General features: G+C 41.1%; 1 protein-coding gene across 1 annotated transcript in view; it reads right to left on the bottom strand.

Moving 5' to 3' along the window:
- LOC121427868 (mucin-16-like) overlaps positions 1-26389 on the bottom strand; it is a 42451-nt gene that overhangs the window by 3237 nt on the left and 12825 nt on the right. The window contains exon 4 of the mRNA XM_041624440.1: positions 21-23261. Within this exon, the coding sequence (XP_041480374.1) occupies positions 21-23261 (23241 nt within the window). The remainder of the gene's footprint in view (positions 1-20; positions 23262-26389) is intronic.

Here is a 26389-nt window from a genome sequence, read left to right as displayed (position 1 = left end):
ATCCATTTATTGCTAATTACCTTCAGTGATGACAGCGAAATGCGGAGTTGTGGGTGGGGAAGGTGTTACTTCCTTACTCGTTCGTGCAGTTGCTGATGCATCATCAGTAGCTGATGTTAAAGTAACCATTAGAGTGGAATGAAATTCAGTAGTTGTCTCGATCGGAGATAACAATGTTATATCGGTTGCTGCTCCCCTTGTAGAAGTGCCCCGAAGTGATGTTACTTCGGGAAATGTGAAGATTTGTTCTGTTCTTGCAGTCGTTTCCTCCCTAAAAGATGTTGCAGCGATTGTAGATGTGTCACTGATCATTGTGGTTCCATCAGAACCAGTCGAAAAGACATTTTGTGTCCCCTCGGTTACTTCCGGTATAGAGATGTCGCTATTTGCGGTAGATTCTCGAGGAGCAAATAAATCTTCCGTCGTCGGTTGTAAAAGTTCCTCTGTTGAATCTGTACCAATTGTTGTCTTAAACGGCAAAACTGTGGGTTTGTCGGTACCAGTAAAGGATATTGATGTAAACTCTGGTACTACAGTAGTAGGATCAATTGTTGTAGAATCTGACACCAAGGTATATATCATTGCGTCAGATGTAGAAACGTCTGAAGCTATTGTAGGTTCCTCGGTAGCCGTCGATGATATTGCAGTTATCACTTCATTGACATCTACCAGGGTAGTTTTTTCTGTAGTAGAATCTATCAGTGTTGTAGGTATCGTCGCCTCATCTGTAGAAATGTCAGTGGTTATCGTAGGTATTTCGGTAACCGTCGGTAATAGTGAAGTGATCTCTTCCGTTAATTCCAAAATTGTTGTGTGTTCTGTGATATCTACCATAGTAGAAAACAATGTTGTCCCTTTAGAAGAAGTTTCACTAATTGGTGTAGATCCTTCGGTATCAGACACTGATACTGAAGTTACCTCCTCGGTAACTTCGACTACGGTAGAATCCCCTGCTGTAAAATCGGACACCATAGCAGATATCGTTGCTTCAGATGTAGAAACGCCAGTAACTATTGTAGGTTCTTCGGTAGCCATCGAGGATATTGCAGTTATAACTTCAGTTACATCTACCAGGGTAGTTTCTTCTGTAGTAGAATCTATCAGTGTTGTAGGTATCGTCGCCTCATCCGTGGAAATGTCAGTGGTTATCGTAGGTATTTCGGTAACCGTCGGTAAGAGTGAAGTGATCTCTTCCGTTAATTCCAAAATTGTGGTGTCTTCTGTGATATCTACCACCGTAGAAAACAATGTTGTCCCTTTCGAAGAAGTTTCACTAATTAGTGTAGATCCATCGGTATCAGTCACTGATATTGAAGTTACCTCCTCGGTAACTTCGACTACCGTAGAATCCTCTGCTGTAGAATCAGACACCAAGGCAGATATCGTTGCTTCAGATGTAGAAACGCCAGTAACTATTGTCGCTTCAGTTACATCTACCAGGGAAGTTTCTTCTGTAGTAGAATCTATCAGTGTTGTAGGTATCGTCGCCTCATCTGTAGGAATGTCAGTGGTTATCGTAGGTTTTTCGGTAACCGTCGGTAAGAGTGAAGTGATCTCTTCCGTTAATTCCAAAATTGTTGTGTCTTCTGTGATATCTACCACAGTAGAAAACAATGTTGTACCTTTGGAAGAAGTTTCACTAATTAGTGTAGATCCATCGGTATCAGTCACTGATATTGAAGTTACCTCCTCGGTAACTTCGACTACCGTAGAATCCTCTGCTGTAGAATCAGACACCAAGGCAGATATCGTTGCTTCAGATGTAGAAACGCCAGTAACTATTGTAGGTTCTTCGGTAGCCGTCGAAGATATTGCAGTTATCACTTCAGTTACATCTACCAGGGTAGTTTCTTCTGTAGTAGAATCTATCAGTGTTGTAGGTATCGTCGCCTCATCTGTAGGAATGTCAGTGGTTATCGTAGGTTTTTGGGTAACCGTCGGTAAAATCAAAGTGATCTCTTCCGTTAATTCCAAAATTGTTGTGTCTTCTGTGATATCTACCACCGTAGAAAACAATGTTGTCCCTTTAGAAGAAGTTCCACTAATTAGTGTAGATCCATCGGTATCAGTCAATGATATTGAAGTTACCTCCTCGGTAACTTCGACTACCGTAGATTCCTCTGCTGTAGAATCAGACACCAAGGCAGATATCGTTGCTTCAGATGTAGAAACGCCAGTAACTATTGTAATTTCTTCGGTAGCCGTCGATGATATTGCAGTTATCACTTCAGTTACATCTACCAGGTGAGTTTCTTCTGTGGTAGAATCTATCAGTGTTGTAGGTATCGTCGCCTCATCTGTAGGAATGTCAGTGGTTATCGTAGGTTTTGGGGTAACCGTCGGTAAAAGCGAAGTGATCTCTTCCGTTAATTCCAAAATTGTTGTGTCATCTGTGATATCTACCACAGTAGAAAACAATGTTGTCCCTTTGGAAGAAGTTTCACTAATTAGTGTAGATCCATCGGTATCAGTCACTGATATTGAAGTTACCTCCTCGGTAACTTCGACTACCGTAGAATCCTCTGCTGTAGAATCAGACACCAAGGCAGATATCGTTGCTTCAGATGTAGAAACGCCAGTAACTATTGTAGGTTCTTCGGTAGCCGTCGAAGATATTGCAGTTATCACTTCAGTTAAATCTACCATGGTAGTTTCTTCTGTAGTAGAATCTATCAGTGTTGTAGGTATCGTCGCCTCATCTGTAGGAATGTCAGTGGTTATCGCAGGTATTTCGGTAACCGTCGGTAATAGTGAAGTGATCTCTTCCGTTAATTCCAAAATTGTGGTGTCTTCTGTGATATCTACCACTGTAGAAAACAATGTTGTCCCTTTGGAAGAAGTTTCACTAATTAGTGTAGATCCATCGGTATCAGTCAAGGATATTGAAGTTACCTCCTCGGTAACTTCGACTACCGTAGAATCCTCTGCAGTAGAATCAGACACCAAGGCAGATATCGTTGCTTCAGATGTAGAAACGCCAGTAACTATTGTAGGTTCTTCGGTAGCCGTCGAAGATATTGCAGTTATCACTTCAGTTACATCTACCAGGGTAGTTTCTTCTGTAGTAGAATCTATCAGTGTTGGAGGTATCGTCGCCTCATCTGTAGGAATGTCAGTGGTTATCGTAGGTTCTTGGGTAACCGTCGGTAAAATCGAAGTGATCTCTTCCGTTAATTCCAAAATTGTTGTGTCTTCTGTGATATCTACCACTGTAGAAAACAATGTTGTCCCTTTGGAAGAAGTTTCACTAATTAGTGTAGATCCATCGGTATCAGTCACTGATATTGAAGTTACCTCCTCGGTAACTTCGACTACCGTAGAATCCTCTGCTGTAGAATCAGACACCAAGGCAGATATCGTTGCTTCAGATGTAGAAACGCCAGTAACTATTATCACTTCAGTTACATCTACCAGGGAAGTTTCTTCTGTAGTAGAATCTATCAGTGTTGTAGGTATCGTCGCCTCATCTGTAGGAATGTCAGTGGTTATCGTAGGTTTTTCGGTAACCGTCGGTAAGAGTGAAGTGATCTCTTCCGTTAATTCCAAAATTGTTGTGTCTTCTGTGATATCTACCACAGTAGAAAACAATGTTGTACCTTTGGAAGAAGTTTCACTAATTAGTGTAGATCCATCGGTATCAGTCACTGATATTGAAGTTACCTCCTCGGTAACTTCGACTACCGTAGAATCCTCTGCTGTAGAATCAGACACCAAGGCAGATATCGTTGCTTCAGATGTAGAAACGCCAGTAACTATTGTAGGTTCTTCGGTAGCCGTCGAAGATATTGCAGTTATCACTTCAGTTACATCTACCAGGGTAGTTTCTTCTGTAGTAGAATCTATCAGTGTTGTAGGTATCGTCGCCTCATCTGTAGGAATGTCAGTGGTTATCGTAGGTTTTTCGGTAACCGTCGGTAAGATCGAAGTGATCTCTTCCGTTAATTCCAAAATTGTTGTGTCTTCTGTGATATCTACCATAGTAGAAAACAATGTTGTCCCTTTAGAAGAAGTTTCACTAATTACTGTAGATCCATCGGTATCAGTCAATGATATTGAAGTTACCTCCTCGGTAACTTCGACTACCGTAGAATCCTCTGCTGTAGAATCAGACACCAAGGCAGATATCGTTGCTTCAGATGTAGAAACGCCAGTAACTATTGTAGGTTCTTCGGTAGCCGTCGAAGATATTGCAGTTATCACTTCAGTTACATCTACCAGGCTAGTTTCTTCTGTAGTAGAATCTATTAGTGTTGTAGGTATCGTCGCCTCATCTGTAGGAATGTCAGTGGTTATCGTAGGTTTTGGGGTAACCGTCGGTAAAAGCGAAGTGATCTCTTCCGTTAATTCCAAAATTGTTGTGTCTTCTGTGATATCTACCACAGTAGAAAACAATGTTGTCCCTTTGGAAGAAGTTTCACTAATTAGTGTAGATCCATCGGTATCAGTCACTGATATTGAAGTTACCTCCTCGGTAACTTCGACTACCGTAGAATCCTCTGCTGTAGAATCAGACACCAAGGCAGATATCGTTGCTTCAGATGTAGAAACGCCAGTAACTATTGTAGGTTCTTCGGTAGCCGTCGAAGATATTGCAGTTATCACTTCAGTTAAATCTACCATGCTAGTTTCTTCTGTAGTAGAATCTATTAGTGTTGTAGGTATCGTCGCCTCATCTGTAGGAATGTCAGTGGTTATCGCAGGTATTTCGGTAACCGTCGGTAATAGTGAAGTGATCTCTTCCGTTAATTCCAAAATTGTGGTGTCTTCTGTGATATCTACCATTGTAGAAAACAATGTTGTCCCTTTGGAAGAAGTTTCACTAATTAGTGTAGATCCATCGGTATCAGTCAATGATATTGAAGTTACCTCCTCGGTAACTTCGACTACCGTAGAATCCTCTGCAGTAGAATCAGACACCAAGGCAGATATCGTTGCTTCAGATGTAGAAATGCCAGTAACTATTGTAGGTTCTTCGGTAGCCGTCGATGATATTCCAGTTATCACTTCAGTTACATCTACCAGGGAAGTTTCTTCTGTAGTAGAATCTATCAGTGTTGGAGGTATCGTCGCCTCATCTGTAGGAATGTCAGTGGTTATCGTAGGTTCTTGGGTAACCGTCGGTAAAATCGAAGTGATCTCTTCCGTTAATTCCAAAATTGTTGTGTCTTCTGTGATATCTACCACCGTAGAAAACAATGTTGTCCCTTTAGAAGAAGTTCCACTAATTAGTGTAGATCTATCGGTATCAGTCACTGATATTGAAGTTACCTCCTCGGTAACTTCGACTACCGTAGATTCCTCTGCTGTAGAATCAGACACCAAGGCAGATATCGTTGCTTCAGATGTAGAAACGCCAGTAACTATTGTAGGTTCTTCGGTAGCCGTCGATGATATTCCAGTTATCACTTCAGTTACATCTACCAGGGAAGTTTCTTCTGTAGTAGAATCTATCAGTGTTGTAGGTATCGTCGCCTCATCTGTAGGAATGTCAGTGGTTATCGTAGGTTTTTCGGTAACCGTCGGTAAAAGTGAAGTGATCTCTTCCGTTAATTCCAAAATTGTTGTGTCTTCTGTGATATCTACCACCGTAGAAAACAATGTTGTCCCTTTAGAAGAAGTTCCACTAATTAGTGTAGATCCATCGGTATCAGTCAATGATATTGAAGTTACCTTCTCGGTAACTTCGACTACCGTAGATTCCTCTGCTGTAGAATCAGACACCAAGGCAGATATCGTTGCTTCAGATGTAGAAACGCCAGTAACTATGGTAGGTTCTTCGGTAGCCGTCGATGATATTCCAGTTATCACTTCAGTTACATCTACCAGGGAAGTTTCTTCTGTAGTAGAATCTATCAGTGTTGGAGGTATCGTCGCCTCATCTGTAGGAATGTCAGTGGTTATCGTAGGTTCTTGGGTAACCGTCGGTAAAATCGAAGTGATCTCTTCCGTTAATTCCAAAATTGTTGTGTCTTCTGTGATATCTACCACCGTAGAAAACAATGTTGTCCCTTTAGAAGAAGTTCCACTAATTAGTGTAGATCCATCGGTATCAGTCAATGATATTGAAGTTACCTCCTCGGTAACTTCGACTACCGTAGATTCCTCTGCTGTAGAATCAGACACCAAGGCAGATATCGTTGCTTCAGATGTAGAAACGCCAGTAACTATTGTAGGTTCTTCGGTAGCCGTCGAAGATATTGCAGTTATCACTTCAGTTACATCTACCAGGGAAGTTTCTTCTGTAGTAGAATCTATCAGTGTTGTAGGTATCGTCGCCTCATCTGTAGGAATGTCAGTGGTTATCGTAGGTTTTTGGGTAACCGTCGGTAAAATCGAAGTGATCTCTTCCGTTAATTCCAAAATTGTTGTGTCTTCTGTGATATCTACCACCGTAGAAAACAATGTTGTCCCTTTAGAAGAAGTTCCACTAATTAGTGTAGATCCATCGGTATCAGTCAATGATATTGAAGTTACCTTCTCGGTAACTTCGACTACCGTAGATTCCTCTGCTGTAGAATCAGACACCAAGGCAGATATCGTTGCTTCAGATGTAGAAACGCCAGTAACTATGGTAGGTTCTTCGGTAGCCGTCGATGATATTCCAGTTATCACTTCAGTTACATCTACCAGGGAAGTTTCTTCTGTAGTAGAATCTATCAGTGTTGTAGGTATCGTCGCCTCATCTGTAGGAATGTCAGTGGTTATCGTAGGTTTTTCGGTAACCGTCGGTAAGAGTGAAGTGATCTCTTCCGTTAATTCCAAAATTGTTGTGTGTTCTGTGATATCTACCATAGTAGAAAACAATGTTGTCCCTTTGGAAGAAGTTTCACTAATTAGTGTAGATCCATCGGTATCAGTCAAGGATATTGAAGTTACCTCCTCGGTAACTTCGACTACCGTAGAATCCTCTGCTGTAGAATCAGATACCAAGGCAGATATCGTTGCTTCAGATGTAGAAACGCCAGTAACTATTGTAGGTTCTTCGGTAGCCGTCGAAGATATTGCAGTTATCACTTCAGTTACATCTACTAGGGTAGTTTCTTCTGTAGTAGAATCTATCAGTGTTGTAGGTATCGTCGCCTCATCTGTAGGAATGTCAGTGGTTATCGTAGGTTTTTGGGTAACCGTCGGTAAAATCGAAGTGATCTCTTCCGTTAATTCCAAAATTGTTGTGTCTTCTGTGATATCTACCACAGTAGAAAACAATGTTGTCCCTTTGGAAGAAGTTCCACTAATTAGTGTAGATCCATCGGTATCAGTCAATGATATTGAAGTTACCTCCTCGGTAACTTCGACTACCGTAGAATCCTCTGCTGTAGAATCAGACACCAAGGCAGATATCGTTGCTTCAGATGTAGAAACGCCAGTAACTATTGTAATTTCTTCGGTAGCCGTCGATGATATTGCAGTTATCACTTCAGTTACATCTACCAGGGAAGTTTCTTCTGTGGTAGAATCTATCAGTGTTGTAGGTATCGTCGCCTCATCTGTAGGAATGTCAGTGGTTATCGTAGGTTTTGGGGTAACCGTCGGTAAAAGCGAAGTGATCTCTTCCGTTAATTCCAAAATTGTTGTGTCATCTGTGATATCTACCACCGTAGAAAACAATGTTGTCCCTTTGGAAGAAGTTTCACTAATTAGTGTAGATCCATCGGTATCAGTCAATGATATTGAAGTTACCTTCTCGGTAACTTCGACTACCGTAGATTCCTCTGCTGTAGAATCAGACACCAAGGCAGATATCGTTGCTTCAGATGTAGAAACGCCAGTAACTATGGTAGGTTCTTCGGTAGCCGTCGATGATATTCCAGTTATCACTTCAGTTACATCTACCAGGGTAGTTTCTTCTGTAGTAGAATCTATCAGTGTTGTAGGTATCGTCGCCTCATCTGTAGGAATGTCAGTGGTTATCGTAGGTTTTTCGGTAACCGTCGGTAAGAGTGAAGTGATCTCTTCCGTTAATTCCAAAATTGTTGTGTCTTCTGTGATATCTACCACAGTAGAAAACAATGTTGTCCCTTTGGAAGAAGTTTCACTAATTAGTGTAGATCCATCGGTATCAGTCAAGGATATTGAAGTTACCTCCTCGGTAACTTCGACTACCGTAGAATCCTCTGCTGTAGAATCAGACACCAAGGCAGATATCGTTGCTTCAGATGTAGAAACGCCAGTAACTATTGTAGGTTCTTCGGTAGCCGTCGAAGATATTGCAGTTATCACTTCAGTTACATCTACCAGGGTAGTTTCTTCTGTAGTAGAATCTATCAGTGTTGTAGGTATCGTCGCCTCATCTGTAGGAATGTCAGTGGTTATCGTAGGTTTTTGGGTAACCGTCGGTAAAATCGAAGTGATCTCTTCCGTTAATTCCAAAATTGTTGTGTCTTCTGTGATATCTACCACCGTAGAAAACAATGTTGTCCCTTTAGAAGAAGTTCCACTAATTAGTGTAGATCCATCGGTATCAGTCACTGATATTGAAGTTACCTCCTCGGTAACTTCGACTACCGTAGAATCCTCTGCTGTAGAATCAGACACCAAGGCAGATATCGTTGCTTCAGATGTAGAAACGCCAGTAACTATTGTAATTTCTTCGGTAGCCGTCGATGATATTGCAGTTATCACTTCAGTTACATCTACCAGGGAAGTTTCTTCTGTGGTAGAATCTATCAGTGTTGTAGGTATCGTCGCCTCATCTGTAGGAATGTCAGTGGTTATCGTAGGTTTTGGGGTAACCGTCGGTAAAAGCGAAGTGATCTCTTCCGTTAATTCCAAAATTGTTGTGTCTTCTGTGATATCTACCACAGTAGAAAACAATGTTGTCCCTTTGGAAGAAGTTTCACTAATTAGTGTAGATCCATCGGTATCAGTCAATGATATTGAAGTTACCTCCTCGGTAACTTCGACTACCGTAGAATCCTCTGCTGTAGAATCAGACACCAAGGCAGATATCGTTGCTTCAGATGTAGAAACGCCAGTAACTATTGTAGGTTCTTCGGTAGCCGTCGAAGATATTGCAGTTATCACTTCAGTTAAATCTACCATAGTAGTTTCTTCTGTAGTAGAATCTATCAGTGTTGTAGGTATCGTCGCCTCATCTGTAGGAATGTCAGTGGTTATCGTAGGTATTTCGGTAACCGTCGGTAATAGTGAAGTGATCTCTTCCGTTAATTCCAAAATTGTGGTGTCTTCTGTGATATCTACCACCGTAGAAAACAATGTTGTCCCTTTGGAAGAAGTTTCACTAATTAGTGTAGATCCATCGGTATCAGTCAAGGATATTGAAGTTACCTCCTCGGTAACTTCGACTACCGTAGAATCCTCTGCAGTAGAATCAGACACCAAGGCAGATATCGTTGCTTCAGATGTAGAAACGCCAGTAACTATTGTAGGTTCTTCGGTAGCCGTCGAAGATATTGCAGTTATCACTTCAGTTACATCTACTAGGGTAGTTTCTTCTGTAGTAGAATCTATCAGTGTTGGAGGTATCGTCGCCTCATCTGTAGGAATGTCAGTGGTTATCGTAGGTTTTTCGGTAACCGTCGGTAAAATCGAAGTGATCTCTTCCGTTAATTCCAAAATTGTTGTGTCTTCTGTGATATCTACCACCGTAGAAAACAATGTTGTCCCTTTAGAAGAAGTTCCACTAATTAGTGTAGATCCATCGGTATCAGTCACTGATATTGAAGTTACCTCCTCGGTAACTTCGACTACCGTAGAATCCTCTGCTGTAGAATCAGACACCAAGGCAGATATCGTTGCTTCAGATGTAGAAACGCCAGTAACTATTGTAGGTTCTTCGGTAGCCGTCGATGATATTGCAGTTATCACTTCAGTTACATCTACCAGGGTAGTTTCTTCTGTAGTAGAATCTATCAGTGTTGTAGGTATCGTCGCCTCATCTGTAGGAATGTCAGTGGTTATCGTAGGTTTTTCGGTAACCGTCGGTAAGAGTGAAGTGATCTCTTCCGTTAATTCCAAAATTGTTGTGTCTTCTGTGATATCTACCACCGTAGAAAACAATATTGTCCCTTTAGAAGAAGTTCCACTAATTAGTGTAGATCCATCGGTATCAGTCAATGATATTGAAGTTACCTCCTCGGTAACTTCGACTACCGTAGATTCCTCTGCTGTAGAATCAGACACCAAGGCAGATATCGTTGCTTCAGATGTAGAAACGCCAGTAACTATGGTAGGTTCTTCGGTAGCCGTCGATGATATTCCAGTTATCACTTCAGTTACATCTACCAGGGAAGTTTCTTCTGTAGTAGAATCTATCAGTGTTGTAGGTATCGTCGCCTCATCTGTAGGAATGTCAGTGGTTATCGTAGGTTTTTGGGTAACCGTCGGTAAAAGCGAAGTGATCTCTTCCGTTAATTCCAAAATTGTTGTGTGTTCTGTGATATCTACCACCGTAGAAAACAATGTTGTCCCTTTAGAAGAAGTTCCACTAATTAGTGTAGATCCATCGGTATCAGTCAAGGATATTGAAGTTACCTCCTCGGTAACTTCGACTACCGTAGATTCCTCTGCTGTAGAATCAGACACCAAGGCAGATATCGTTGCTTCAGATGTAGAAACGCCAGTAACTATTGTAGGTTCTTCGGTAGCCGTCGAAGATATTGCAGTTATCACTTCAGTTACATCTACTAGGGTAGTTTCTTCTGTAGTAGAATCTATCAGTGTAGTAGGTATCGTCGCCTCATCTGTAGGAATGTCAGTGGTTATCGTAGGTTTTGGGGTAACCGTCGGTAAAAGCGAAGTGATCTCTTCCGTTAATTCCAAAATTGTTGTGTCATCTGTGATATCTACCACAGTAGAAAACAATGTTGTCCCTTTGGAAGAAGTTTCACTAATTAGTGTAGATCCATCGGTATCAGTCACTGATATTGAAGTTACCTCCTCGGTAACTTCGACTACCGTAGAATCCTCTGCTGTAGAATCAGACACCAAGGCAGATATCGTTGCTTCAGATGTAGAAACGCCAGTAACTATTGTAGGTTCTTCGGTAGCCGTCGAAGATATTGCAGTTATCACTTCAGTTACATCTACTAGGGTAGTTTCTTCTGTAGTAGAATCTATCAGTGTTGGAGGTATCGTCGCCTCATCTGTAGGAATGTCAGTGGTTATCGTAGGTTTTTCGGTAACCGTCGGTAAGAGTGAAGTGATCTCTTCCGTTAATTCCAAAATTGTTGTGTCTTCTGTGATATCTACCATAGTAGAAAACAATGTTGTCCCTTTGGAAGAAGTTTCACTAATTAGTGTAGATCTATCGGTATCAGTCACTGATATTGAAGTTACCTCCTCGGTAACTTCGACTACCGTAGAATCCTCTGCTGTAGAATCAGACACCAAGGCAGATATCGTTGCTTCAGATGTAGAAACGCCAGTAACTATTGTAGGTTCTTCGGTAGCCGTCGAAGATATTGCAGTTATCACTTCAGTTACATCTACTAGGGTAGTTTCTTCTGTAGTAGAATCTATCAGTGTTGTAGGTATGGTCGCCTCATCTGTAGGAATGTCAGTGGTTATCGCAGGTATTTCGGTAACCGTCGGTAATAGTGAAGTGATCTCTTCCGTTAATTCCAAAATTGTGGTGTCTTCTGTGATATCTACCACTGTAGAAAACAATGTTGTCCCTTTGGAAGAAGTTTCACTAATTAGTGTAGATCCATCGGTATCAGTCACTGATATTGAAGTTACCTCCTCGGTAACTTCGACTACCGTAGAATCCTCTGCTGTAGAATCAGACACCAAGGCAGATATCGTTGCTTCAGATGTAGAAACGCCAGTAACTATTGTAGGTTCTTCGGTAGCCGTCGAAGATATTGCAGTTATCACTTCAGTTACATCTACCATGCTAGTTTCTTCTGTAGTAGAATCTATTAGTGTTGTAGGTATCGTCGCCTCACTTGTAGGAATGTCAGTGGTTATCGCAGGTATTTCGGTAACCGTCGGTAATAGTGAAGTGATCTCTTCCGTTAATTCCAAAATTGTGGTGTCTTCTGTGATATCTACCATTCTAGAAAACAATGTTGTACCTTTGGAAGAAGTGTCACTAAATAGTGTAGATCCATCGGTATCAGTCACTGATATTGAAGTTACCTCCTCGGTAACTTCGACTACCGTAGAATCCTCTGCTGTAGAATCAGACACCAAGGCAGATATCGTTGCTTCAGATGTAGAAACGCCAGTAACTATTGTAGGTTCTTCGGTAGCCGTCGAAGATATTGCAGTTATCACTTCAGTTACATCTACTAGGGTAGTTTCTTCTGTAGTAGAATCTATCAGTGTTGTAGGTATCGTCGCCTCATCTGTAGAACTATCAGTGGTTATCGTAGGTTTTTCGGTAACCGTCGGTAAGAGTGAAGTGATCTCTTCCGTTAATTCCAAAATTGTTGTGTCTTCTGTGATATCTACCATTGTAGAAAACAATGTTGTCCCTTTGGAAGAAGTTTCACTAATAAGTGTAGATCCATCGGTATCAGTCACTGATATTGAAGTTACCTCCTCGGTAACTTCGACTACTGTAGAATCCTCTGCTGTAGAATCAGACACCAAGGCAGATATCGTTGCTTCAGATGTAGAAACGCCCGTAACTATTGTAGGTTCTTCGGTAGCCGTCGAAGATATTGCAGTTATCACTTCAGTTACATCTACCATGGTAGTTTCTTCTGTAGTAGAATCTATCAGTGTTGTAGGTATCGTCGCCTCATCTGTAGAAATATCAGTGGTTATCGTAGGTTTTTCGGTAACCGTCGGTAAGAGTGAAGTGATCTCTTCCGTTAATTCCAAAATTGTGGTGTCTTCTGTGATATCTACCACCGTAGAAAACAATAATGTACCTTTGGAAGAAGTTTCACTAATTAGTGTAGATCCATCGGTATCAGTCACTGATATTGAAGTTACCTCCTCGGTAACTTCGACTACCGTAGAATCCTCTGCTGTAGAATCAGACACCAAGGCAGATATCGTTGCTTCAGATGTAGAAACGCCAGTAACTATTGTAGGTTCTTCGGTAGCCGTCGAAGATATTGCAGTTATCACTTCAGTTACATCTACCAGGGTAGTTTCTTCTGTAGTAGACTCTATCAGTGTTGTAGGAATCGTCGCCTCATCTGTAGAAATATCAGTGTTTATCGTAGGCTTTCCGGTTACCGTCGGTAAGAGTGAAGTGATCTCTTCCGTTAATTCCAAAATTGTAGTGTCTTCTGTGATATCTACCACTGTAGAAAACAATGTTGTCCCTTTGGAAGAAGTTTCACTAATAAGTGTAGATCCATCGGTATCAGTCACTGATATTGAAGTTACCTCCTCGGTAACTTCGACTACGGTAGAATCCTCTGCCGTAGAATCAGACACCAAGGCAGATATCATTGCTTCAGATGTAGAAACGCCCGTAACTATTGTAGGTTCTTCAGTAGCCGTCGATGATATTCCAGTTATCACTTCAGTTACATCTACCATGGTAGTTTCTTCTGTAGTAGAATCTATCAGTGTTGTAGGTATCGTCGCCTCATCTGTAGGAATATCAGTGGTTATCGTAGGTATTTCGGTAACCGTCGGTAAGAGTGAAGTGATCTCTTCCGTTAATTCCAAAATTGTGGTGTCTTCTGTGATATCTACCACTGTAGAAAACAATGTTGTCCCTTTGGAAGAAGTTTCACTAATTAGTGTAGATCCATCGGTATCAGTCACTGATATTGAAGTTACCTCCTCGGTAACTTCGACTACCGTAGAATCCTCTGCTGTAGAATCAGACACCAAGGCAGATATCGTTGCTTCAGATGTAGAAACGCCAGTAACTATTGTAGGTTCTTCGGTAGCCGTCGAAGATATTGCAGTTATCACTTCAGTTACATCTACCATGGTAGTTTCTTCTGTAGTAGAATCTATCAGTGTTGTAGGTATCGTCGCCTCATCTGTAGAAATATCAGTGGTTATCGTAGGTTTTTCGGTAACCGTCGGTAAGAGTGAAGTGATCTCTTCCGTTAATTCCAAAATTGTGGTGTCTTCTGTGATATCTACCACAGTAGAAAACAATGTTGTACCTTTGGAAGAAGTTTCACTAATTAGTGTAGATCCATCGGTATCAGTCACTGATATTGAAGTTACCTCCTCGGTAACTTCGACTACCGTAGAATCCTCTGCTGTAGAATCAGACACCAAGGCAGATATCGTTGCTTCAGATGTAGAAACGCCAGTAACTATTGTAGGTTCTTCGGTAGCCGTCGAAGATATTCCAGTTATCACTTCAGTTATATCTACCAGGGAAGTTTCTTCTGTAGTAGAATCTATCAGTGTAGAAGGTATCGTTGCCTGAACTGTAGAAGTATCAGTGGTTATCGAAGGTTTTTCGGTAACCGTCGGTAAGAGTGAAGTGATCTCTTCCGTTAATTCCAAAATTGTTGTGTCTTCTGTGATATCTACCACAGTAGAAAACAATGTTGTCCCTTTGGAAGAAGTTTCACTAATTAGTGTAGATCCATCGGTATCAGTCACTGATATTGAAGTTACCTCCTCGGTAACTTCGACTACCGTAGAATCCTCTGCTGTAGAATCAGACACCAAGGCAGATATCGTTGCTTCAGATGTAGAAACGCCAGTAACTATTGTAGGTTCTTCGGTAGCCGTCGAAGATATTGCAGTTATCACTTCAGTTACATCTACCATGGTAGTTTCTTCTGTAGTAGAATCTATCAGTGTTGTAGGTATCGTCGCCTCATCTGTAGAAATATCAGTGGTTATCGTAGGTATTTCGGTAACCGTCGGTAAGAGTGAAGTGATCTCTTCCGTTAATTCCAAAATTGTGGTGTCTTCTGTGATATCTACCATTGTAGAAAACAATGTTGTACCTTTGGAAGAAGTTTCACTAATTAGTGTAGATCCATCGGTATCAGTCACTGATATTGAAGTTACCTCCTCGGTAACTTCGACTACCGTAGAATCCTCTGCTGTAGAATCAGACACCAAGGCAGATATCGTTGCTTCAGATGTAGAAACGCCAGTAACTATTGTAGGTTCTTCGGTAGCCGTCGAAGATATTGCAGTTATCACTTCAGTTACATCTACCATGGTAGTTTCTTCTGTAGTAGAATCTATCAGTGTTGTAGGTATCGTCGCCTCATCTGTAGAAATATCAGTGGTTATCGTAGGTATTTCGGTAACCGTCGGTAAGAGTGAAGTGATCTCTTCCGTTAATTCCAAAATTGTGGTGTCTTCTGTGATATCTACCATTGTAGAAAACAATGTTGTACCTTTGGAAGAAGTTTCACTAATTAGTGTAGATCCATCGGTATCAGTCACTGATATTGAAGTTACCTCCTCGGTAACTTCGACTACCGTAGAATCCTCTGCTGTAGAATCAGACACCAAGGCAGATATCGTTGCTTCAGATGTAGAAACGCCAGTAACTATTGTAGGTTCTTCGGTAGCCGTCGAAGATATTGCAGTTATCACTTCAGTTACATCTACCAGGGTAGTTTCTTCTGTTGTAGAATCTATCAGTGTTGTAGGTATCGTCGCCTCATCTGTAGAAATATCAGTGGTTATCGTAGGTTTTTCGGTAACCGTCGGTAAGAGTGAAGTGATCTCTTCCGTTAATTCCAAAATTGTGGTGTCTTCTGTGATATCTACCACTGTAGAAAACAATGTTGTCCCTTTGGAAGAAGTTTCACTAATAAGTGTAGATCCATCGGTATCAGTCACTGATATTGAAGTTACCTCCTCGGTAACTTCGACTACCGTAGAATCCTCTGCTGTAGAATCAGACACCAAGGCAGATATCGTTGCTTCAGATGTAGAAACGCCAGTAACTATTGTAGGTTCTTCGGTAGCCGTCGAAGATATTGCAGTTATCACTTCAGTTACATCTACCATGGTAGTTTCTTCTGTAGTAGAATCTATCAGTGTTGTAGGTATCGTCGCCTCATCTGTAGGAATATCAGTGGTTATCGTAGGTATTTCGGTAACCGTCGGTAAGAGTGAAGTGATCTCTTCCGTTAATTCCAAAATTGTGGTGTCTTCTGTGATATCTACCATTGTAGAAAACAATGTTGTACCTTTGGAAGAAGTTTCACTAATTAGTGTAGATCCATCGGTATCAGTCACTGATATTGAAGTTACCTCCTCGGTAACTTCGACTACCGTAGAATCCTCTGCTGTAGAATCAGACACCAAGGCAGATATCGTTGCTTCAGATGTAGAAACGCCAGTAACTATTGTAGGTTCTTCGGTAGCCGTCGAAGATATTGCAGTTATCACTTCAGTTACATCTACCATGGTAGTTTCTTCTGTAGTAGAATCTATCAGTGTTGTAGGTATCGTCGCCTCATCTGTAGAAATATCAGTGGTTATCGTAGGTTTTTCGGTAACCGTCGGTAAGAGTGAAGTGATCTCTTCCGTTAATTCCAAAATTGTTGTGTCTTCTGTGATATCTACCACCGTAGAAAACAATGTTGTCCCTTTGGAAGAAGTTTCACTAATTAGTGTAAGTCCATCGGTATCAGTCACTGATATTGAAGTTACCTCCTCGGTAACTTCGACTACCGTAGAATCCTCTGCTGTAGAATCAGACACCAAGGCAGATATCGTTGCTTCAGATGTAGAAACGCCAGTAACTATTGTAGGTTCTTCGGTAGCCGTCGAAGATATTGCAGTTATCACTTCAGTTACATCTACCATGGTAGTTTCTTCTGTAGTAGAATCTATCAGTGTTGTAGGTATCGTCGCCTCATCTGTAGAAATATCAGTGGTTATCGTAGGTTTTTCGGTAACCGTCGGTAAGAGTGAAGTGATCTCTTCCGTTAATTCCAAAATTGTGGTGTCTTCTGTGATATCTACCACTGTAGAAAACAATGTTGTCCCTTTGGAAGAAGTTTCACTAATTAGTGTAGATCCATCGGTATCAGTCACTGATATTGAAGTTACCTCCTCGGTAACTTCGACTACCGTAGAATCCTCTGCTGTAGAATCAGACACCAAGGCAGATATCGTTGCTTCAGATGTAGAAACGCCAGTAACTATTGTAGGTTCTTCGGTAGCCGTCGAAGATATTGCAGTTATCACTTCAGTTACATCTACCAGGGTAGTTTCTTCTGTAGTAGAATCTATCAGTGTAGAAGGTATCGTCGCCTGAACTGTAGAAGTATCAGTGGTTATCGTAGGTTTTTCGGTAACCGTCGGTAAGAGTGAAGTGATCTCTTCCGTTAATTCCAAAATTGTTGTGTCTTCTGTGATATCTACCACAGTAGAAAACAATGTTGTCCCTTTGGAAGAAGTTTCACTAATTAGTGTAGATCCATCGGTATCAGTCACTGATATTGAAGTTACCTCCTCGGTAACTTCGACTACCGTAGAATCCTCTGCTGTAGAATCAGACACCAAGGCAGATATCGTTGCTTCAGATGTAGAAACGCCAGTAACTATTGTAGGTTCTTCGGTAGCCGTCGAAGATATTGCAGTTATCACTTCAGTTACATCTACCATGGTAGTTTCTTCTGTAGTAGAATCTATCAGTGTTGTAGGTATCGTCGCCTCATCTGTAGGAATATCAGTGGTTATCGTAGGTATTTCGGTAACCGTCGGTAAGAGTGAAGTGATCTCTTCCGTTAATTCCAAAATTGTGGTGTCTTCTGTGATATCTACCATTGTAGAAAACAATGTTGTACCTTTGGAAGAAGTTTCACTAATTAGTGTAGATCCATCGGTATCAGTCACTGATATTGAAGTTACCTCCTCGGTAACTTCGACTACCGTAGAATCCTCTGCTGTAGAATCAGACACCAAGGCAGATATCGTTGCTTCAGATGTAGAAACGCCAGTAACTATTGTAGGTTCTTCGGTAGCCGTCGAAGATATTGCAGTTATCACTTCAGTTACATCTACCAGGGTAGTTTCTTCTGTTGTAGAATCTATCAGTGTTGTAGGAATCGTCGCCTCATCTGTAGAAATATCAGTGGTTATCGTAGATTTTTCGCTACCCGTCGGTAAGAGTGAAGTGATCTCTTCCGTTAATTCCAAAATTTTAGTGTCTTCTGTGATATCTACCTCCGTAGAATTCAATGTTGTCCCTTTGGAAGAAGTTTCACTAATAAGTGTAGATCCATCGGTATCAGTCACTGATATTGAAGTTACCTCCTCGGTAACTTCGACTACCGTAGAATCCTCTGCTGTAGAATCAGACACCAAGGCAGATATCGTTGCTTCAGATGTAGAAACGCCAGTAACTATTGTAGGTTCTTCGGTAGCCGTCGATGATATTCCAGTTATCACTTCAGTAACATCTACCATGGAAGTTTCTTCTGTTGTAGAATCTATCAGTGTTGTAGGAATCGTCGCCTCATCTGTAGAAATATCAGTGGTTATCGTAGATTTTTCGCTACCCGTCGGTAAGAGTGAAGTGATCTCTTCCGTTAATTCCAAAATTGTGGTGTCTCCTGTGATATCTACCATTGTAGAAAACAATGTTGTACCTTTGGAAGAAGTTTCACTAATTAGTGTAGATCCATCGGTATCAGTCACTGATATTGAAGTTACCTCCTCGGTAACTTCGACTACCGTAGAATCCTCTGCTGTAGAATCAGACACCAAGGCAGATATCGTTGCTTCAGATGTAGAAACGCCAGTAACTATTGTAGGTTCTTCGGTAGCCGTCGATGATATTCCAGTTATCACTTCAGTAACATCTACCAGGGAAGTTTCTTCTGTTGTAGAATCTATCAGTGTTGTAGGAATCGTCGCCTCATCTGTAGAAATATCAGTGGTTATCGTAGATTTTTTGCTACCCGTCGGTAAGAGTGAAGTGATCTCTTCCGTTAATTCCAAAATTGTTGTGTCTTCTGTGATATCTACCATTGTAGAAAACAATGTTGTCCCTTTGGAAGAAGTTTCACTAATAAGTGTAGATCTATCGGTATCAGTCACTGATATTGAAGTTACCTCCTCGGTAACTTCGACTACTGTTGAATCCTCTGCTGTAGAATCAGACACCAAGGCAGATTTTGTTGCTTCAGATGTAGAAACGCCAGTAACTATTGTAGGTTCTTCGGTAGCCGTCGAAGATATTGCAGTTATCACTTCAGTTACATCTACCATGGTAGTTTCTTCTGTAGTAGAATCTATCAGTGTTGTAGGTATCGTCGCCTCATCTGTAGGAATATCAGTGGTTATCGTAGGTATTTCGGTAACCGTCGGTAAGAGTGAAGTGATCTCTTCCGTTAATTCCAAAATTGTGGTGTCTTCTGTGATATCTACCATTGTAGAAAACAATGTTGTACCTTTGGAAGAAGTTTCACTAATTAGTGTAGATCCATCGGTATCAGTCACTGATATTGAAGTTACCTCCTCGGTAACTTCGACTACCGTAGAATCCTCTGCTGTAGAATCAGACACCAAGGCAGATATCGTTGCTTCAGATGTAGAAACGCCAGTAACTATTGTAGGTTCTTCGGTAGCCGTCGAAGATATTGCAGTTATCACTTCAGTTACATCTACCATGGTAGTTTCTTCTGTAGTAGAATATATCAGTGTTGTAGGTATCGTCGCCTCATCTGTAGAAATATCAGTGGTTATCGTAGGTTTTTCGGTAACCGTCGGTAAGAGTGAAGTGATCTCTTCCGTTAATTCCAAAATTGTTGTGTCTTCTGTGATATCTACCACAGTAGAAAACAATGTTGTCCCTTTGGAAGAAGTTTCACTAATTAGTGTAGGTCCATCGGTATCAGTCACTGATATTGAAGTTACCTCCTCGGTAACTTCGACTACCGTAGAATCCTCTGCTGTAGAATCAGACACCAAGGCAGATATCGTTGCTTCAGATGTAGAAACGCCAGTAACTATTGTAGGTTCTTCGGTAGCCGTCGAAGATATTGCAGTTATCACTTCAGTTACATCTACCATGGTAGTTTCTTCTGTAGTAGAATCTATCACTGTTGTAGGTATCGTCGCCTCATCTGTAGGAATATCAGTGGTTATCGTAGGTATTTCGGTAACCGTCGGTAAGAGTGAAGTGATCTCTTCCGTTAATTCCAAAATTGTGGTGTCTTCTGTGATATCTACCATTGTAGAAAACAATGTTGTACCTTTGGAAGAAGTTTCACTAATTAGTGTAGATCCATCGGTACCAGTCACTGATATTGAAGTTACCTCCTCGGTAACTTCGACTACCGTAGAATCCTCTGCCGTAGAATCAGACACCAAGGCAGATATCGTTGCTTCAGATGTAGAAACGCCAGTAACTATTGTAGGTTCTTCGGTAGCCGTCGAAGATATTGCAGTTATCACTTCAGTTACATCTACCATGGTAGTTTCTTCTGTAGTAGAATCTATCAGTGTTGTAGGTATCGTCGCCTCATCTGTAGGAATATCAGTGGTTATCGTAGGTATTTCGGTAACCGTCGGTAAGAGTGAAGTGATCTCTTCCGTTAATTCCAAAATTGTGGTGTCTTCTGTGATATCTACCATTGTAGAAAACAATGTTGTACCTTTGGAAGAAGTTTCACTAATTAGTGTAGATCCATCGGTATCAGTCACTGATATTGAAGTTACCTCCTCGGTAACTTCGACTACCGTAGAATCCTCTGCTGTAGAATCAGACACCAAGGCAGATATCGTTGCTTCAGATGTAGAAACGCCAGTAACTATTGTAGGTTCTTCGGTAGCCGTCGAAGATATTGCAGTTATCACTTCAGTTACATCTACCATGGTAGTTTCTTCTGTAGTAGAATCTATCAGTGTTGTAGGTATCGTCGCGTCATCTGTAGAAATATCAGTGGTTATCGTAGGTTTTTCGGTAACCGTCGGTAAGAGTGAAGTGATCTCTTCCGTTAATTCCAAAATTGTGGTGTCTTCTGTGATATCTACCACAGTAGAAAACAATGTTGTCCCTTTGGAAGAAGTTTCACTAATTAGTGTAGATCCATCGGTATCAGTCACTGATATTGAAGTTACCTCCTCGGTAACTTCGACTACCGTAGAATCCTCTGCTGTAGAATCAGACACCAAGGCAGATATCGTTGCTTCAGATGTAGAAACGCCAGTAACTATTGTAGGTTCTTCGGTAGCCGTCGATGATATTGCAGTTATCACTTTAGTTACATCTACCAGGGAAGTTTCTTCTGTAGTAGAATCTATCAGTGTTGTAGGTATCGTCGCCTCATCTGTAGAAATATCAGTGGTTATCGTAGGTTTTTCGGTAACCGTCGGTAAGAGTGAAGTGATCTCTTCCGTTAATTCCAAAATTGTTGTGTCTTCTGTGATATCTACCATTGTAGAAAACAATGTTGTCCCTTTGGAAGAAGTTTCACTAATAAGTGTAGATCCATCGGTATCAGTCACTGATATTGAAGTTACCTCCTCGGTAACTTCGACTACGGTAGAATCCTCTGCTGTAGAATCAGACACCAAGGCAGATATCGTTGCTTCAGATGTAGAAACGCCAGTAACTATTGTAGGTTCTTCGGTAGCCGTCGAAGATATTGCAGTTATCACTTCAGTTACATCTACCATGGTAGTTTCTTCTGTAGTAGAATCTATCAGTGTTGTAGGAATCGTCGCCTCATCTGTAGGAATATCAGTGGTTATCGTAGGTATTTCGGTAACCGTCGGTAAGAGTGAAGTGATCTCTTCCGTTAATTCCAAAATTGTGGTGTCTTCTGTGATATCTACCATTGTAGAAAACAGAAGAAACAAAGAAGTTTTCCTAATTAGTGTAGATCCATCGGTATCAGTCACTGATATTGAAGTTACCTCCTCGGTAACTTCGACTACCGTAGAATCCTCTGCTGTAGAATCAGACACCAAGGCAGATATCGTTGCTTCAGATGTAGAAACGCCAGTAACTATTGTAGGTTCTTCGGTAGCCGTCGAAGATATTGCAGTTATCACTTCAGTTACATCTACCAGGGTAGTTTCTTCTGTAGTAGAATCTATCAGTGTTGTAGGTATCGTCGCCTCATCTGTAGAAATATCAGTGGTTATCGTAGGTTTTTCGGTAACCGTCGGTAAGAGTGAAGTGATCTCTTCCGTTAATTCCAAAATTGTGGTGTCTTCTGTGATATCTACCACCGTAGAAAACAATGTTGTCCCTTTGGAAGAAGTTTCACTAATTAGTGTAGATCCATCGGTATCAGTCACTGATATTGAAGTTACCTCCTCGGTAACTTCGACTACCGTAGAATCCTCTGCTGTAGAATCAGACACCAAGGCAGATATCGTTGCTTCAGATGTAGAAACGCCAGTAACTATTGTAGGTTCTTCGGTAGCCGTCGAAGATATTGCAGTTATCACTTCAGTTACATCTACCATGGTAGTTTCTTCTGTAGTAGAATCTATCAGTGTTGTAGGTATCGTCGCCTCATCTGTAGAAATATCAGTGGTTATCGTAGGTTTTTCGGTAACCGTCGGTAAGAGTGAAGTGATCTCTTCCGTTAATTCCAAAATTGTGGTGTCTTCTGTGATATCTACCACTGTAGAAAACAATGTTGTCCCTTTGGAAGAAGTTTCACTAATTAGTGTAGATCCATCGGTATCAGTCACTGATATTGAAGTTACCTCCTCGGTAACTTCGACTACCGTAGAATCCTCTGCTGTAGAATCAGACACCAAGGCAGATATCGTTGCTTCAGATGTAGAAACGCCAGTAACTATTGTAGGTTCTTCGGTAGCCGTCGAAGATATTGCAGTTATCACTTCAGTTACATCTACCACGGTAGTTTCTTCTGTAGTAGAATCTATCAGTGTTGTAGGTATCGTCGCCTCATCTGTAGAAATATCAGTGGTTATCGTAGGTTTTTCGGTAACCGTCGGTAAGAGTGAAGTGATCTCTTCCGTTATTTCCAAAATTGTTGTGTCGTCTGTGATATCTACCATCGTAGAAAACGATGTTGTCCCTTTTGAAGAAGTTTCACTGATTAGAGTAGATCCCTCGGTATCCGTCCCTGATATTGAGGTTATCATCTGGGTAACTTCTACTAAGGTAGAATCCTCTGCTGTATAATCTAACACTGTTGTATCTCTCGTTGCCTTGTTGGTCATGTCAGTTTTTATTGAAGGTTTCTCAGTACCCGTCGTTGAAGTTATCTCCTCAAGCATTGTAGTGTCTTTTGTACTATCAGTCAATTCGGTAGAGGCACCATCTCCCAATATCGGTAGTACAGTAGTGAGTAGTATACTTATTTCTTCGACTGTGGGTCTTGCTGTAGTTACCTCCGCAACATCTGTTGTCCAAATCGGTTTAGTTGTCGCTATCAGCGTCGTCGGTATGTCTGTAAGAAAAACAAGTGGAATATGCCTCTGGCCGTCTCACCTGCATCACGCAGTTCAATATAGCAGCAGTGCTGACTTTGAAAACTACTCTAACTCGCACGAGATGTTCAGTGATACATGGTTACTATTATGTCCACTTTTTATGAACTAGACCAATAAACTTATAGAGATATGATGGTTATTCAACAGAAAACCCCAACATGGTCAAAGTTCATTGACCTTACATGACCTTTGACCTTGATCATGTGACCTGAAACTCGCACAGGATGTTCAGTGATACTTGATTACTCTTATGTCCAGGTTTCATGAATCAGATCTATAAACTTTCAAAGTTATGATGGTAACTCAACAGATACACCCAATTCGGCCAATGTTCATTGACCTTTGACCTTGGTCATGTGACCTGAAATGCGCACAGGATGTTCAGTGATACTTGATTACTCTAATGTCCAAGTTTCATGAATCAGATCCATAAACTTTCAAAGTTATGATGGTAATTCAACAGATACCCCCAATTCGGCCAAAGTTCATTGACCCTAAATGACCTTTGACCTTAATCATGAGACCTGAAACTTGCACAAAATGTTCAGTAATGCTTGATTACTATTATGTCCAAGTTTCATGAACTAGGTCAATATACTTTCTATTAAAGTTATGACATCATTTCAAAAACTTAACCTCAGTTTAAGATTTTGATGTTGATTCCTCCAACATGGTCTAAGTTCATTGACCCTAAATGACCTTTGACCTTGGTCATGTGACATGAAACTCTAATAGGATGTTCAGTAATACTTGATTAACCTTATGGCCAAGTTTCATAAACTAGGTTCATATACTTTGTAAGTTATGATGTCATTTCAAAAACTTAACCTCAGGTTAAGATTTGATGTTGACGCCGCCGCCGTCGGAAAAGCGGCGCCCATAGTCTCACTGTGCTATGCAGGTGAGACAAAAACAGTATAGTTGCGGAGTTTATTTACATCGGGAAATTGGGAACCTTGAACATGAAGAATTTCAACGACCCATTGTGAAGAATCCATCTACTTTATTTAATATTTCATTTAAAACACATGAAAACCTTTGACTTTAGTGGAATATGGATTTAAGGAGATACTGTCGATAATTTCCGGCTTCTTTTCGGTTTCATCAGACTTTGATTGAAAAAAAAGATTTTTCACAAAACTGATTCCCGGCCAGAATCCACAAAGTGAATTAGAAGAACAAAGAAAAAGTATATTTTATCTATTCATGATATAGCTCCTAACTTCTCGAAGAAACAGGACCGACAAACAAGGTACAAGGCTGGCCTGAAGGAATAGCCCCGGGAGAGAATCCAGGATAAATGAAATGAAACGCGACGTTAATGGACCCTTGACAGTAGCCTAAAGCTACTGACATAACCCCCAGAATTATCCTTCTCGGCGACTGGGCGGCGAGTTTTTAGCCAATATCGCCCGGGCCTTACTTGTTTTGGGGGCATCGCTCAGTCGCCGCTCAAGATATAGCACTGGTTGAAATTCTGGCGGTGCCGCTCATTTTTTCACTCGCCACCCTAGCTAGCTAGATATGCTCGGTGCCCGGGTGGTCGCCGTCCGGGCCCCGACGTAATCGAGCGGTTGCCGTCGAACGATTTGGGTCAAAAGTTGAACTCGTTGGATCAAAGGCCGTCGAGCAGTTCAGGCTGGTTGCTGGCTGCTGAGAGATTGGTCAATGATCTCGCCGCGAATTCAAGATCAGCCGGGCGTTTACTTAAAAGTAGGCCGGTGGGAGACCGCCCCGGAATAGGTGGGTTGTCAGAAGATCACTGCTCGGACGCCAAACAGAAAAGTTTCCCCGATTTGACTCGGATTTGGCCTTGAGTAATGAGTAATTGACAGGCCATCGATAAGTCTATACAGCTTGCTCGACTTCTACAAACATCGTTTGGCGATGCCTAAGTTCTAGCGGCACCCGAGTCGGCTACTAGTCGGTCGGTCGCTGCTCTGAGCCGTGATTGAAGTCTTATATGGTCTCTTACTTACTGTAACCTACTTTCAAACGCGGTTACGAAATTACTATCCCAATAACTAACAAATGCAAATATAAATTTGAATGTTTATTTCTATGTCCTTCAATTTACATCTAATTCAACCCCACTTACCTGGGGGTTATTACCCCCCACCCCCCGGACACTTCGTGGAAAATCAATTTCACGTCTCGCACAGCTTTTGAGACAAAAGTTGTAAAGCCCGGGTATGCGGTTACGAAATTCCGAAACATAAATGTGACTGCATGCCAGACCCCAAAATCGCTCAAAAACGTGATTTCACGTACGAAGATAATACAATATCTGTTTTTAGCTAAAAATTCATAAGTAGGCCTAAGTGATTATCTTTTTTTTCACTTTTATCGATAACAGTCATTTAATTTGATGATATTTATTTAATAAATATTTTCCGTGATGTCACGGACAAATTTCGTCGAAAAAGAAGATCAACAATAGAAAAATCAAAGAAATACCTAAGAAATAAAGCAAAATACATAAGAAATAAGATGTTGATACCGGATTTTTTCGTTTACAATCGCTAGATATACTATGTAATATATGTCTTCAATAATAGCTCTCTAGAAGCTTTATTTAGAAAATTAGAGCAAAAAGTATGATTTCATGAATTGGTTAATATAATTACTTGATAAAGAAAATGAAATATATAAATTTAGTGCAGGCGCGTACGCAAGGGGGGGGGGTTTCGGGGTTCAACCCCCCCCCCCCCCCTTTTCGTTTCCTTTTTTTTTTTTTTTTGCTTGTCTCCACAGAGGTCGGTCTGGTCAAGGAGTTATCGGGCAAGCGCCTGATAACTCCTTGGTCTGGTTACGGACAGTTCCCCTACCCAATAATGTATATGACAGCAATAATGAACAGAATCTCATGTTTCCGACGAAAAACACAGAAAAAATTTCCGCTCTCTTCGCTCGCTCCATTTTATTATATCTTTTATTTCCGCATGTCGCCGACATGATCACGGTATCGCCATTAACAAGGCCATACATGATTATCATGATGTATACTTATGAATACAAGTGAACCAAGACAAAGACATACGTTTTCTTACAAAATATGTTTTACCAATATGAAAACCAAAATGAC

Source organism: Lytechinus variegatus, chromosome 14, assembly GCF_018143015.1.
Source record: "Lytechinus variegatus isolate NC3 chromosome 14, Lvar_3.0, whole genome shotgun sequence".
Lineage (NCBI taxonomy): Eukaryota > Metazoa > Echinodermata > Echinoidea > Temnopleuroida > Toxopneustidae > Lytechinus > Lytechinus variegatus.
The sequence above is the reverse complement of the archived record's forward strand: the minus strand, read 5'-3'. Positions and strand labels throughout refer to the sequence as shown.